This window comes from Cydia fagiglandana, chromosome 18, assembly GCF_963556715.1.
Source record: "Cydia fagiglandana chromosome 18, ilCydFagi1.1, whole genome shotgun sequence".
NCBI lineage: Eukaryota > Metazoa > Arthropoda > Insecta > Lepidoptera > Tortricidae > Cydia > Cydia fagiglandana.
In genome coordinates, this window is record NC_085949.1 from 16,544,108 (window position 1) to 16,558,943 (window position 14,836).

At 44.8% G+C, this 14,836-nt stretch overlaps 1 protein-coding gene across 1 annotated transcript in view; it reads left to right on the forward strand.

The window, feature by feature from the left end:
- Positions 1–14,836, forward strand: part of LOC134673639 (transcription termination factor 2) — a 54,943-nt gene that overhangs the window by 31,246 nt on the left and 8,861 nt on the right. The window contains exons 19-21 of the mRNA XM_063531640.1: positions 1,199–1,373; positions 2,218–2,381; positions 2,741–2,898. Coding sequence (XP_063387710.1) covers positions 1,199–1,373; positions 2,218–2,381; positions 2,741–2,898 — 497 coding nt within the window. The remainder of the gene's footprint in view (positions 1–1,198; positions 1,374–2,217; positions 2,382–2,740; positions 2,899–14,836) is intronic.

Sequence of the window (14,836 nt, forward strand, 5' to 3'; positions counted from 1 at the left end):
GCAAGGACCTGCTGGCCGAGCTGAACAAGCTGACCTTGGAGGACGCTAATAAGGTCAGTGCCATGAATCTAGTATATAGGTCCGTCAAGTGTGCTGCCACTGCGGCCTGATCGCCGCCATGTTGGACGGGGATGACACCGGCGCCATCGAGGAGGACGAGGGCGGCAAGGACCTGCTGGCCGAGCTGAACAAGCTGACCTTGGAGGACGCTAATAAGGTCAGTGCCATGAATCTAGTATATAGGTCCGTCAAGTGTGCTGCCACTGCGGCTTGATCGCCGCCATGTTGGACGGGGATGACACCGGCGCCATCGAGGAGGACGAGGGCGGCAAGGACCTGCTGGCCGAGCTGAACAAGCTGACCTTGGAGGACGCTAATAAGGTCAGTGCCATGAATCTAGTATATAGGTCCGTCAAGTGTGCTGCCACTGCGGCCTGATCGCCGCCATGTTGGACGGGGATGACACCGGCGCCATCGAGGAGGACGAGGGCGGCAAGGACCTGCTGGCCGAGCTGAACAAGCTGACCTTGGAGGACGCTAATAAGGTCAGTGCCGGAGAATTAGGTTGTTGATCGCTTTTTTAACGTTGCGATACAATTCGGGATCTTCAATGGCTGGTTTCCCCAATGTATTCGAAGTTCGCACCCACCACCGTTGACGTTTTCTTTGCTTTTTGCTTGTTAACATCAATAAATGATCACAGATAAAAATCTATCCAGACGCACAACTTCATTCGACGCCATAGTGAAAGAAAATAAAAAGTGAATAAGTAATGCAATGGAAAAAAAAATTACCATTCACTCAAGTAAACATTCATTCGAGTGAACCGTCTGATCCCACCTTTAGTGCAGAGGGCCGACGTTTATGTTTATTCTACTATTTATTATTATTGTACAGACTATAGTTCGTTGTTTTTAGCATTAGAAAGAACTTGAAAGAAGGTAAGCGATCTTGACATGTCTTTTAATTGAAAAACGCTTTTTAAAAATCAATAACTATTACTTATGAAAGCAGAAGAATATAAATGAACGTATTACATTCATAACTGTTACATATTTGCCGTAACTTATTTTTAAAATGTGTTTTTCAATTAAAAGACACATCAAGATAGTTTACCTTATTTCTAATGCTAAAAAACGAACTATAGATTTAGATTAAAGTATTTTTATTCATTAAGTTTAATCATATTTGTTTCCAGAGCCGTGATAAAGCGAACGACTCTACAACAGCGCCAGAGGAAGAAGGCACGACGGCAGCCGAGGCCATTCGCTCCGTACTGTCTCCGAATAACCCCGTGTTCCAACTTACCATGCGCTCCTCTAAGATCGAAGCTGTCATGGACTGTCTTAAGAAAAATGTGCTGGTCAATAAAGGTAAATTTATTTAGTATTAATTCTGTTTTACATTCGTGGCGTAAACTCTACATAGGGAACCAGGTTGTCTGTTCTGTGCTCCTCCGTGTTCCATGTTAACTTGCAGTAATGGCGGACATGCTGTCTTTGCCGCCCTAGGCCCCAGGCCCTGTAGTAAAGTACTAGTCGCCCCTTTCTCTGCACCCACCATATAGACTGCCGCCCCTAATATCTGGCCGCCTTAGGCCCGGGCCTACTGCCACTCCGCCACTGTTCGCGCTCTTCTAAGACCCGCGCCGTCATGAACTGTCTTAAGAGAAATGTGCTGTTAATAAAGATAACATTTCTTGGTCTATTTACTTAATTATATAAGTAAACAAGTTTAAGGTAAAAATTCATTCGACCAGGGCTAGGGCGGCTGTAAGCAAAAATGTGGCATTCGGTGTCGAGACACTGGGGCCGTGGGGTCCAAGCGCACATGTTCTTTTTAAAGAACTGTGTAAAAAGCTCGACGATACTACCGGTGACTAGACAGCTGGCAGCCTTCTCTCGCAGCGTGTTAGTATTGTCATTCAGCGAGGGAACGCTGCCAGCATCATTGGCACAATGCCGCGGGGGCGTTATTTAGATTATGTTAGTTTTAAATTTTATTATTTGTGAAAATGAAATAAAATCACAAATTCAATTCAATTTCAAATATAAAGTCATCTTTTTTGCACTAACTTCTCAAGACCTTTTCTCCTTTATGTCCTGGTAATTACTTGATTAGTTTTGATCAAGGACGATAAAGGATCCCTTTTATCGTCCTTGATTTTGATTAATGTGCCACAACCACAAGCACACGTAATACTATTTTTGTTTTCAGGTGAAAAAGCAGTAGTGGTGTCCCAGTGGACGTCGGTGCTGAGCCTCGTGGAGGCAGAATTAAAGCAGGAGCGCGTGAAGAGCGTCACCCTGAGCGGAACCGTGCCCGTGCCGGCGCGAGCGGCGCTCGTCAACGCCATCAATGACCCCAAGTCCGACGTCCGGGTATGCTATATTCATAACCATAGAAAATAAATAAATACGAACTATAAAAGGTCTTACGTCTTAGAGAATATAACCAACGGAGTGGTCATTAACAGGCGTTCCTCTCTGTCGAAAATAGGCGGCCAATGGTCAACCACATGTCAAACACATGTATGGACAGACGTTTATCTGACGTGGCTATGTTTACATTACGTATACATTTGATGTGCCCCTCCCCCGCAAAAAACGGCAGACTATTTTGTACCGAAAATTATAGACTTGGCGTCTCCGTTGGTTATATCCTCTAAGTCTTACGTAATAAATGAATGGCGCCTAAGGGACGTTATACCTCACCCTAACCACTATAATTTCCATTCCAGATAATGCTCCTCTCCCTGTGCGCCGGCGGCGTGGGTCTCAACCTGTGCGGAGCGTCACACCTCCTCCTGCTGGACCCGCACTGGAACCCGCAGCTGGAGGAGCAGGCGCAGGACAGGATCTACCGCGTCGGCCAGACCCGCCCCGTACACGTATACAGGTACATGTGGTGTGCTCCAGTTAATGCTCCTCTCCCTGTGCGCCGGCGGCGTGGGTCTCAACCTGTGCGGAGCGTCACACCTCCTCCTGCTGGACCCGCACTGGAACCCGCAGCTGGAGGAGCAGGCGCAGGACAGGATCTACCGCGTCGGCCAGACCCGCCCTGTGCACGTATACAGGTACATGTGGTGTGCTCCAGATAATGCTCCTCTCCCTGTGCGCCGGCGGCGTGGGTCTCAACCTGTGCGGAGCGTCACACCTCCTCCTGCTGGACCCGCACTGGAACCCGCAGCTGGAGGAGCAGGCGCAGGACAGGATCTACCGCGTCGGCCAGACCCGCCCTGTGCACGTATACAGGTACATGTGGTGTGCTCCAGATAATGCTCCTCTCCCTGTGCGCCGGCGGCGTGGGTCTCAACCTGTGCGGAGCGTCACACCTCCTCCTGCTGGACCCGCACTGGAACCCGCAGCTGGAGGAGCAGGCGCAGGACAGGATCTACCGCGTCGGCCAGACCCGCCCTGTGCAGGTATACAGGTACATGTGGTGTGCTCCAGATAATGCTCCTCTCCCTGTGCGCCGGCGGCGTGGGTCTCAACCTGTGCGGAGCGTCACACCTCCTCCTGCTGGACCCGCACTGGAACCCGCAGCTGGAGGAGCAGGCGCAGGACAGGATCTACCGTGTCGGCCAGACCCGCCCCGTACACGTATACAGGTACATGTGGTGTGCTCCAGATAATGCTCCTCTCCCTGTGCGCCGGCGGCGTGGGTCTCAACCTGTGCGGAGCGTCACACCTCCTCCTGCTGGACCCGCACTGGAACCCGCAGCTGGAGGAGCAGGCGCAGGACAGGATCTACCGCGTCGGCCAGACCCGCCCTGTGCAGGTATACAGGTACATGTGGTGTGCTCCAGATAATGCTCCTCTCCCTGTGCGCCGGCGGCGTGGGTCTCAACCTGTGCGGAGCGTCACACCTCCTCCTGCTGGACCCGCACTGGAACCCGCAGCTGGAGGAGCAGGCGCAGGACAGGATCTACCGCGTCGGCCAGACCCGCCCCGTACACGTATACAGGTAAATTAACAATAAAAAAAAAGCGGCCATGTGCGAGTCGGACTCGCCCATGAAGGGTTCCGTAGTAGCAAGTAACATAATAAAATTGCGGTTTACGATTTATGACGTATTAAAAAGACTACTTACTAGATCTCGTTCAAACCAATTTTCGGTGGAAGTTTGCATGGTAATGTACATCATATATTTTTTTTTACTTTTATCATTCTCTTATTTTAGAAGTTACAGGGGGGGGGGGGGGGACACATTTTACTACTTTGGAAGTGTCTCTCGCGCAAACTATTCAGCTTAGAAAAAAATGATATTAGAAACCTCAATATCATTTTTGAAGACCTATCCATAGATACCCCACACGTATGGGTTTGATGAAAAAAACAATTTTGAGTTTCAGTTCTAAGTACTGGGGGACCCCCAAAATTTATTGTCTTTTTTCTATTTTTGTGTGAAAATCTTAATGCGGTTCACAGAATACATCTACTTACCACAAGTTTCAACAATATAGTTCTTATAGTTTCGGAAAAAAAGTGGCTGTGACATACGGACGGGCACACAGACATGACGAATCCGTAAGGGTTCCGTTTTATGCCATTTGGCTACGGAACCCTAAAAAGTTGTACTTCCCATCACCCACAATTACGAACTCATTCGAACCATAAAAAGATAACTACACCGCCGCTTATTAAAAAGAAGTATTTTTCACCAACTGGTAAAGGCTCTCTCGATTGTTCAACAATCAATAGCAAAGTTGCATTTTAGTCACATGTGAGACAAAGTAATCAAATGCAAATATTGAGTTGTTTTCTTATGTTTGCTGGTTGAATTGACTTTTGAATGATAAATATTTAATAACATTCATTTGAATTTATTGTTTGATATCTTACAGTTAATATTTTCTTCGGGTTAGTGTGGTGAAAAATTATGTGTTTCACTCGGGGGCAAATTTTGTTTAACCCTCGTGCTTTGAAACCCTCGCCACGCTCAAGATTCAATTTTTCACTTCTCTCTTCTCGAATCTTTCGCTTGCTCGGTGTTTAGGTCTTTAGGAGGAAAATGGAAACTAGCGTAATATATTTTACTACATGACTAATTTATTACCAGTCGGTACAAAAGCTTAAGAGTAAGTGCTTAAAACTAATATATCCTAGTCTAATAATTATTCGCGCCGGAGGGGCGATGGATTTGCGATGAGGGTTTTGTCAGGCGTTATTCTTAAGGCGTTCTTCAACATGCCCCCGCGCGCTGAAAGCTGGCCGTTTACGGGGTAACATCAGCATTCAGCAACGGACAAATCTTGGAGAATGCCCTTCTGACGACTCCATTGGCAGTGCGCACATCGGCGACGCGATTGATTCCATCTTGTCCCGGGAAAACTGAAATGATGCGGCCCAGCCTCCACTTCAAAGGGGGAAGATTATCTTCTTTGAGAAGAACCAGAGTGTTCTGGGCTAAAGAGTCTCCGGCCGCTTGCCATTTGACCCTTTGCTGCAGATCTGAGATATATTCTTTACTCCAACGGGTCCAAAAGTGCTGGCGCAGCTGTTCTACCCGCTGGTAGCGCGATAAATAGTTGAAGGAGTGGTTTCGGTAATCAGGAGCTGGCAGCGCGGTCAGCGGACGGCCGATGAGGAAGTGTCCAGGAGTTAGTGGCATCAGGTCGTCGGGTTCCGTAGACAGAGCGGTGAGTGGCCGAGAGTTTAGAATTGCCTCGATCCTAACTAGTGTAGTATTAAGTTGTTCGTAAGTGAGATTGGAATTGCCCAGCACTCTGGTTAAGTGATGCTTTGTTGACTTCACACCCGCTTCCCAGAGACCGCCAAAGTGTGGCGCGTAAGCTGGCAAAAAATGAAAGTTCGTTTCTTCATTGGACGCACTTTCGGCAATAGAATTGCAGTTGGATTTGAGGAACCTTGACAATTCGTTGTAGGCGCCAACAAATGAGGTTCCGTTATCTGAGTAGATATTAGCGGGCTTTCCTCTGCGCGACATAAATCTATTCAAAGCCATCAGGTAATTATTGCTTGTTAGGTCACCAACCAACTCTAAATGTATGGCCTTCGTTGTAAAGCATATGAATATGGCGATGTACACCTTTACTATCCTACAACCTCTTCCCTGACGACTAGCCGAGTTGATAGGACCGGCGTAATCTACGCCTACATTGACGAAGACGTGGCCTTCGGGGGACAACCGAGTTTTAGGTAAATTACCCATTAAAGGGCTAAGTAGGCGTCCCTTCATTCGAATGCATTTGACGCACTGTCTGTAACATAACTTAGCCAAATTGCGTCCTCCTATCGGCCAGTATCGTTCTTTGATGGTGGCTAGCAAAAGCTGTGGTGGTGCGTGCAATAAATGCTTGTGCTCGAAATGAAAAAGCAACTTAGTGAATTTGTGAGTGGACTGTAAGATGATTGGATGCCTTTTCTCATATGGAAATTCCGAGTTAGCAAGGCGACCACCAACGCGCATTATTGAGTTTTCGTCCAGAAATGGATTTAACTTTAACAGTGGACTGCCCTTAGGTAAAATTTGAGAGTTTAACAGTAACTTATACTCTGGCAATGATTCAGCTTGTGATATTTTGATCAGTAGGTTTAATGCGGTTTTCAATTCTAAATCGTTTAAATATTGAGTAGTTACTGGCATGCCTTTACAAATCGATATGAAACGCAAAATGTACGCTACAGAGCGTTTTAACCGTAAGAAATTTGAAAACCGTTCAAAGTCTATGAAAGTCTCGTCTTGAATGAAAGCGGACAAGGTTATTTCGGTTCGAACCTCTGGTAAGTTGGAGACTTCTGTACACGGGTTTTGTGGCCACGTCGAAGCATCACGCTTAAGGAAACTAGGACCAGACCACCATAAATCAAGGGAATTTAATTCCTCGAAACTAACACCGCGAGATACGTGATCAGCAGGATTCTCGTCAGTCGGAACGTGTCGCCAGGAACTATTGCCTGATATTTCGAGAATTTCGGCTGTACGGTTGCGAACAAATGGCTGCAATTTGCTTGGTAATGTTTTGAGCCACGCGAGAACTATGGTTGAGTCGCTCCAGAACGTTGCGCTGCTAACTTGGGCTCGAAGTGAATTAATGACCTTTTGATACAGCCGAGCACCGACTAGCGCGCCGCAGAGTTCAAGTCTGGGAATGGTTAAAGGCTTTATAGGAGCAACTCGACTTTTGGCTATAAGCAGTCGCAAGAGAACCTCTCCTGCATCGTTGATGCTACGGGCGTAAACACAAGCACCGTAGGCTCGCTCTGAGGAGTCAGTGAAAATGTGCAGCTCCAGACTCGTGTAGGAGTCGCACAAAACTCGTCGCGGAATGCGGATATTGTTAAGAAGATGCAGGCTTGAGACTATATCAGCCCATTGTTTTAAAGCTTCAGGAGGAAGCTCCTGGTTCCAAGAAAGTTTGTGCAACCATAATCTTTGCATGAGTATTTTCATTTTAATAACACAAGGACTTAAAAGTCCTAAGGGATCGAAAATCTGAGCAATGGTTGATAATATATCCCTTTTAGTGGTTCCCTTAGGAGCCGAGATTCCGATTGGAAAATGTAACTGGTCCGCGTCTGGATGCCAACCCAGACCTAATGTCTTGCTTGACTCGGATGTTCCTATGTTTAGATTTTTTGATTCACGAGAGAACGAGTTGATTAAGCGTGGGTCGTTAGATTTCCACTTTCTTAAATGCATGCGCGCGGCAGCTAAGGCATCAGTGACTCCTTGCCGAAATCTAACTACCTCGTTGAAATCATCTCCTCCGGTTAGTAAATCATCGACGTAAAAATCGTGAATTATTATGTCAGATAAAGGTTTATCTTGGCAATCTAAACCTATTTGTTTTAGACATCGACATGCTAAAAATGCTGCGCTAGCCGTCCCATAACTTACGGTATTTAGCTGATAGGTCTTTAAAACGTCAGACTCATTTTCGCGCCATAGGATCAGCTGTAACTTTCGATCGTCAGGATGAAGAAATACGGTCCTATACATTTTCTCAATATCTGCAGATATTACGTATTTATGCTGTCGAAAACGTATGAGTATGGACAGCAGGTCATCTTGGACAGTTGGTCCTACCATTTGCAAGTCGTTAAGCGAAACACCGGAAGAAGTGGGGCTACTAGCATTAAAAACTGTCCTTAACTTGGTAGTTGTGCTATCCCGTAAAATCCCGTGGTGGGGTATAAAATAGGTACCCGTACCCGAATCGGTAGGTACATACTCGGACATGTGACCTAAAGCGTGATACTCCGACATAAACTCGACGTATAGCTTCCTAAATGATGGTCTATTTTTCCACTTACGCTCTAACGATAAGAAGCAGTGTTTAGCTCTTTGAAATGATTCGCCTAACAACTTAGGACTCTGCTTTAAAGGCAACCTAACACAAAAACTTCCGTCCTTCAAACGGACAGTGTTAGCCTGAAAATGCTCCTCACATAATTTCTCTTCGTGAGAATATTGAGACGACTGATGGCTAACTTCCTCCAGTTGCCAAAAACGCGCTAATTGGTTTTGTAGATCGTCATCAACGGTTGAGAGAGCGTTGCCTGAATTAACTGTCACGAAATTACACTTTATGGATGATGATGATGGCATTTTCGATTCGTTGCGTCTAAAAATAGGACCAGAAACCAACCATCCGAGTTGAGTTTCCCAAAGGATCGGCAAACCGTGACCCAGTTTAATTTTTTGACATCCTAACAAATCCCAGAATAGTTCGGCCCCTATTATCATATCGACGTCAGCCGGTTTGTAAAAATACGGGTCCGCTAAGCATATGTTTGAGGGGATATTTAATTTGGACACGTCAACTCGACGAGAAGGAATAGCGTCTGTAATTGAAGACAAAATATAACAGTTTAAATCTGTTGCGAACTTCTCATTGAGCGATTTAATTTCGACTCGACACCTTTCTGATAAAGGCGACGACTTTTTGTTTACACCTATAAGGCTTTTATTAACAAAATCAGTTGCCAGGTTTAGCCTATTATACATTTTTTGAGACATGAGACAAGACATACTGCCATTGTCTAAAACGCAGCGAGCGATGTGCTCCTGTTTGTTAGCATCGTATATTTTTATAAGTGCAGTGGATAGCAGTACGTCTTGTTCCTTATGTCAGTATGAAGACGAGGTACTCGGCAAGACATTTGCTGACAATGCAACCTGGGCCGACTCGACGCCGGCGGGGGACGGGAGCGCGGGCGCAGTCTGCTGGTCGACACCGCTGATAACGCCCGTGCTATTATCACTGTTTAATGTCGGTCTAGGTATGCCCTCAGATACGTGAATTAGCGTATGGTGTTTGCGTTTGCATATCTTGCAACCAGGTTTTTTACAGTGATTGGAATAATGACCACCTCTAAAACAGTTAAAACAAACCTTATAATTAGGTAATGATTGCAACCGAGCCGCATTACTTAACGCAAGGAATTGCGCACAGTTTGATAAGCAATGATCGCCCTTACATCTCGGGCACGGCTTTGTCGCCGGCGGCTGAGTTTTGTTGTTATTATTACCTATTTTATCATGCACTGCTATCATAGTTTTTATTTTAGTGGCACTTTTAGTGTGTTGAAGTGACTGATTCGATGATAATTCGAGTGTTTCGAGTAAATCAGCACGGTTTTGTAAGAAAGTTAAGAATTCCTCGAAAGTAACTGATTTGTTTTTATCTAAACCGCCTTTGAACTCTTCCCACTCACGAAATGATTTTGTGTCTAACTTCTGTGAAATTAAGTGAATGAGAAGTGTTGACCATTCTTTGACGGGCTCGCCTAGTGTTTCTAACGAACGAAGGTTTTTGTTAACCTGATCTATGACCCTTTTAATGTGGCTGGAAGATTCTCGTGCAATCGGTTCAATATTGAACAAGGCCGATACATGATTATGCAGCAACTGGCGCTTGTTGTTGAAGCGATCACATAGAAGTCTCCAAGCCAACGCGTAGTTGTCAGACGAGAATTCCACCGACTGTATGACGACTGCTGCGGATGCCTCCAGGGAAGTCCTAAGGTAGTGAAATTTATTTATGTCGTCAATGCCGTCGTTGGAGTGAATGAGGCTAGTAAAGGTGTCGCGAAAGCCTAACCAATTTTCATAGGAACCATTGTATTTTGGCAATTGAATAGTCGGTAACCGAACAAGCTTATTATTTCCTTTACGCGATGATTGGTCGCTTGCGGCTGAGTTGAAACTCGATTCTTGCTGTTTGGCGTGTTTGGCCAATATGTCTTGCGCCTTGGAAAGTAATTTAAAATACCTACTTTCAAACTCTGCTCGCTCAGCTAACTGAGTGTCAGAGTTACTCGAACTGCACTCAAGTTCCAATTGAATCTCATCATAACGGCCATACAACGACTCAATTTTGCCCATACGCAACTGCAATTCATTTACCTCAGCCGATGTCAGTGAAGCAACGTCCAAATCATCCATATATTTCTCAAATATGGTTAGTCGGCCTTTATAGCTGGCCCGCCTGGCAATTAGCTCCTTTTCTTCAGTCATTTTTGGGAAGCGAGTGTAGTCAACCTGGAATATTTATGTTACAAATTTGAGAAGGAGAAATAACAATCAATGAAAGTGCCCTAGCAATAAGCAAGCAAAAGTTAAAGTTACAATTTTAAGGTTAAATAATCTTAGCAGTCTACAATTATAGGTGTACGATATTCACGTAAAAGCACTTGAAATGAATTTAAGGATAATGTTAATTGTACATTTGATTTTTAACTAATTAAAATTAATGTTGATGGCAAGTGCAGTGTAAGCTTTAAGCGTTTAAGTGTGAATATTAAGCGTTCTGATTTTGTATATTTATTAAATTACTTATTTTTTAAACTAGTATTTTTATTAAATTAATAAGTTGTAACTAAATCAGACCGGTACACTTAAATTAAATCTAAAGTTAAAGAACAAAGCTTGACACGTGTGTACTAACCTTTGTCACAGAGTTAAATTACGCTTAAATAATACCTGTAGAGTGCTGGATTAAATTTAATACACACAATTAGCACTGGATTACAACTTTTCTTTACTAAAGTCTTGTAATATATCAAATCTCGACCACTTTCGACGATCCTTTGTCTCTTCTTTGTTCGAGATGATGGTGCCACCCGATGCCAATTGATAGGTAACTCTCCAGTAATTCCACAATTCCTCTTGACCGTATTATTTTTAGTCACTGGTGTCTTCCATCCGGCTCGAAGGACCATGTTTAGGTCTTTAGGAGGAAAATGGAAACTAGCGTAATATATTTTACTACATGACTAATTTATTACCAGTCGGTACAAAAGCTTAAGAGTAAGTGCTTAAAACTAATATATCCTAGTCTAATAATTATTCGCGCCGGAGGGGCGATGGATTTGCGATGAGGGTTTTGTCAGGCGTTATTCTTAAGGCGTTCTTCAACATGCCCCCGCGCGCTGAAAGCTGGCCGTTTACGGGGTAACATCAGCATTCAGCAACGGACAAATCTTGGAGAATGCCCTTCTGACGACTCCATTGGCAGTGCGCACATCGGCGACGCGATTGATTCCATCTTGTCCCGGGAAAACTGAAATGATGCGGCCCAGCCTCCACTTCAAAGGGGGAAGATTATCTTCTTTGAGAAGAACCAGAGTGTTCTGGGCTAAAGAGTCTCCGGCCGCTTGCCATTTGACCCTTTGCTGCAGATCTGAGATATATTCTTTACTCCAACGGGTCCAAAAGTGCTGGCGCAGCTGTTCTACCCGCTGGTAGCGCGATAAATAGTTGAAGGAGTGGTTTCGGTAATCAGGAGCTGGCAGCGCGGTCAGCGGACGGCCGATGAGGAAGTGTCCAGGAGTTAGTGGCATCAGGTCGTCGGGTTCCGTAGACAGAGCGGTGAGTGGCCGAGAGTTTAGAATTGCCTCGATCCTAACTAGTGTAGTATTAAGTTGTTCGTAAGTGAGATTGGAATTGCCCAGCACTCTGGTTAAGTGATGCTTTGTTGACTTCACACCCGCTTCCCAGAGACCGCCAAAGTGTGGCGCGTAAGCTGGCAAAAAATGAAAGTTCGTTTCTTCATTGGACGCACTTTCGGCAATAGAATTGCAGTTGGATTTGAGGAACCTTGACAATTCGTTGTAGGCGCCAACAAATGAGGTTCCGTTATCTGAGTAGATATTAGCGGGCTTTCCTCTGCGCGACATAAATCTATTCAAAGCCATCAGGTAATTATTGCTTGTTAGGTCACCAACCAACTCTAAATGTATGGCCTTCGTTGTAAAGCATATGAATATGGCGATGTACACCTTTACTATCCTACAACCTCTTCCCTGACGACTAGCCGAGTTGATAGGACCGGCGTAATCTACGCCTACATTGACGAAGACGTGGCCTTCGGGGGACAACCGAGTTTTAGGTAAATTACCCATTAAAGGGCTAAGTAGGCGTCCCTTCATTCGAATGCATTTGACGCACTGTCTGTAACATAACTTAGCCAAATTGCGTCCTCCTATCGGCCAGTATCGTTCTTTGATGGTGGCTAGCAAAAGCTGTGGTGGTGCGTGCAATAAATGCTTGTGCTCGAAATGAAAAAGCAACTTAGTGAATTTGTGAGTGGACTGTAAGATGATTGGATGCCTTTTCTCATATGGAAATTCCGAGTTAGCAAGGCGACCACCAACGCGCATTATTGAGTTTTCGTCCAGAAATGGATTTAACTTTAACAGTGGACTGCCCTTAGGTAAAATTTGAGAGTTTAACAGTAACTTATACTCTGGCAATGATTCAGCTTGTGATATTTTGATCAGTAGGTTTAATGCGGTTTTCAATTCTAAATCGTTTAAATATTGAGTAGTTACTGGCATGCCTTTACAAATCGATATGAAACGCAAAATGTACGCTACAGAGCGTTTTAACCGTAAGAAATTTGAAAACCGTTCAAAGTCTATGAAAGTCTCGTCTTGAATGAAAGCGGACAAGGTTATTTCGGTTCGAACCTCTGGTAAGTTGGAGACTTCTGTACACGGGTTTTGTGGCCACGTCGAAGCATCACGCTTAAGGAAACTAGGACCAGACCACCATAAATCAAGGGAATTTAATTCCTCGAAACTAACACCGCGAGATACGTGATCAGCAGGATTCTCGTCAGTCGGAACGTGTCGCCAGGAACTATTGCCTGATATTTCGAGAATTTCGGCTGTACGGTTGCGAACAAATGGCTGCAATTTGCTTGGTAATGTTTTGAGCCACGCGAGAACTATGGTTGAGTCGCTCCAGAACGTTGCGCTGCTAACTTGGGCTCGAAGTGAATTAATGACCTTTTGATACAGCCGAGCACCGACTAGCGCGCCGCAGAGTTCAAGTCTGGGAATGGTTAAAGGCTTTATAGGAGCAACTCGACTTTTGGCTATAAGCAGTCGCAAGAGAACCTCTCCTGCATCGTTGATGCTACGGGCGTAAACACAAGCACCGTAGGCTCGCTCTGAGGAGTCAGTGAAAATGTGCAGCTCCAGACTCGTGTAGGAGTCGCACAAAACTCGTCGCGGAATGCGGATATTGTTAAGAAGATGCAGGCTTGAGACTATATCAGCCCATTGTTTTAAAGCTTCAGGAGGAAGCTCCTGGTTCCAAGAAAGTTTGTGCAACCATAATCTTTGCATGAGTATTTTCATTTTAATAACACAAGGACTTAAAAGTCCTAAGGGATCGAAAATCTGAGCAATGGTTGATAATATATCCCTTTTAGTGGTTCCCTTAGGAGCCGAGATTCCGATTGGAAAATGTAACTGGTCCGCGTCTGGATGCCAACCCAGACCTAATGTCTTGCTTGACTCGGATGTTCCTATGTTTAGATTTTTTGATTCACGAGAGAACGAGTTGATTAAGCGTGGGTCGTTAGATTTCCACTTTCTTAAATGCATGCGCGCGGCAGCTAAGGCATCAGTGACTCCTTGCCGAAATCTAACTACCTCGTTGAAATCATCTCCTCCGGTTAGTAAATCATCGACGTAAAAATCGTGAATTATTATGTCAGATAAAGGTTTATCTTGGCAATCTAAACCTATTTGTTTTAGACATCGACATGCTAAAAATGCTGCGCTAGCCGTCCCATAACTTACGGTATTTAGCTGATAGGTCTTTAAAACGTCAGACTCATTTTCGCGCCATAGGATCAGCTGTAACTTTCGATCGTCAGGATGAAGAAATACGGTCCTATACATTTTCTCAATATCTGCAGATATTACGTATTTATGCTGTCGAAAACGTATGAGTATGGACAGCAGGTCATCTTGGACAGTTGGTCCTACCATTTGCAAGTCGTTAAGCGAAACACCGGAAGAAGTGGGGCTACTAGCATTAAAAACTGTCCTTAACTTGGTAGTTGTGCTATCCCGTAAAATCCCGTGGTGGGGTATAAAATAGGTACCCGTACCCGAATCGGTAGGTACATACTCGGACATGTGACCTAAAGCGTGATACTCCGACATAAACTCGACGTATAGCTTCCTAAATGATGGTCTATTTTTCCACTTACGCTCTAACGATAAGAAGCAGTGTTTAGCTCTTTGAAATGATTCGCCTAACAACTTAGGACTCTGCTTTAAAGGCAACCTAACACAAAAACTTCCGTCCTTCAAACGGACAGTGTTAGCCTGAAAATGCTCCTCACATAATTTCTCTTCGTGAGAATATTGAGACGACTGATGGCTAACTTCCTCCAGTTGCCAAAAACGCGCTAATTGGTTTTGTAGATCGTCATCAACGGTTGAGAGAGCGTTGCCTGAATTAACTGTCACGAAATTACACTTTATGGATGATGATGATGGCATTTTCGATTCGTTGCGTCTAAAAATAGGACCAGAAACCAACCATCCGAGTTGAGTTTCCCAAAGGA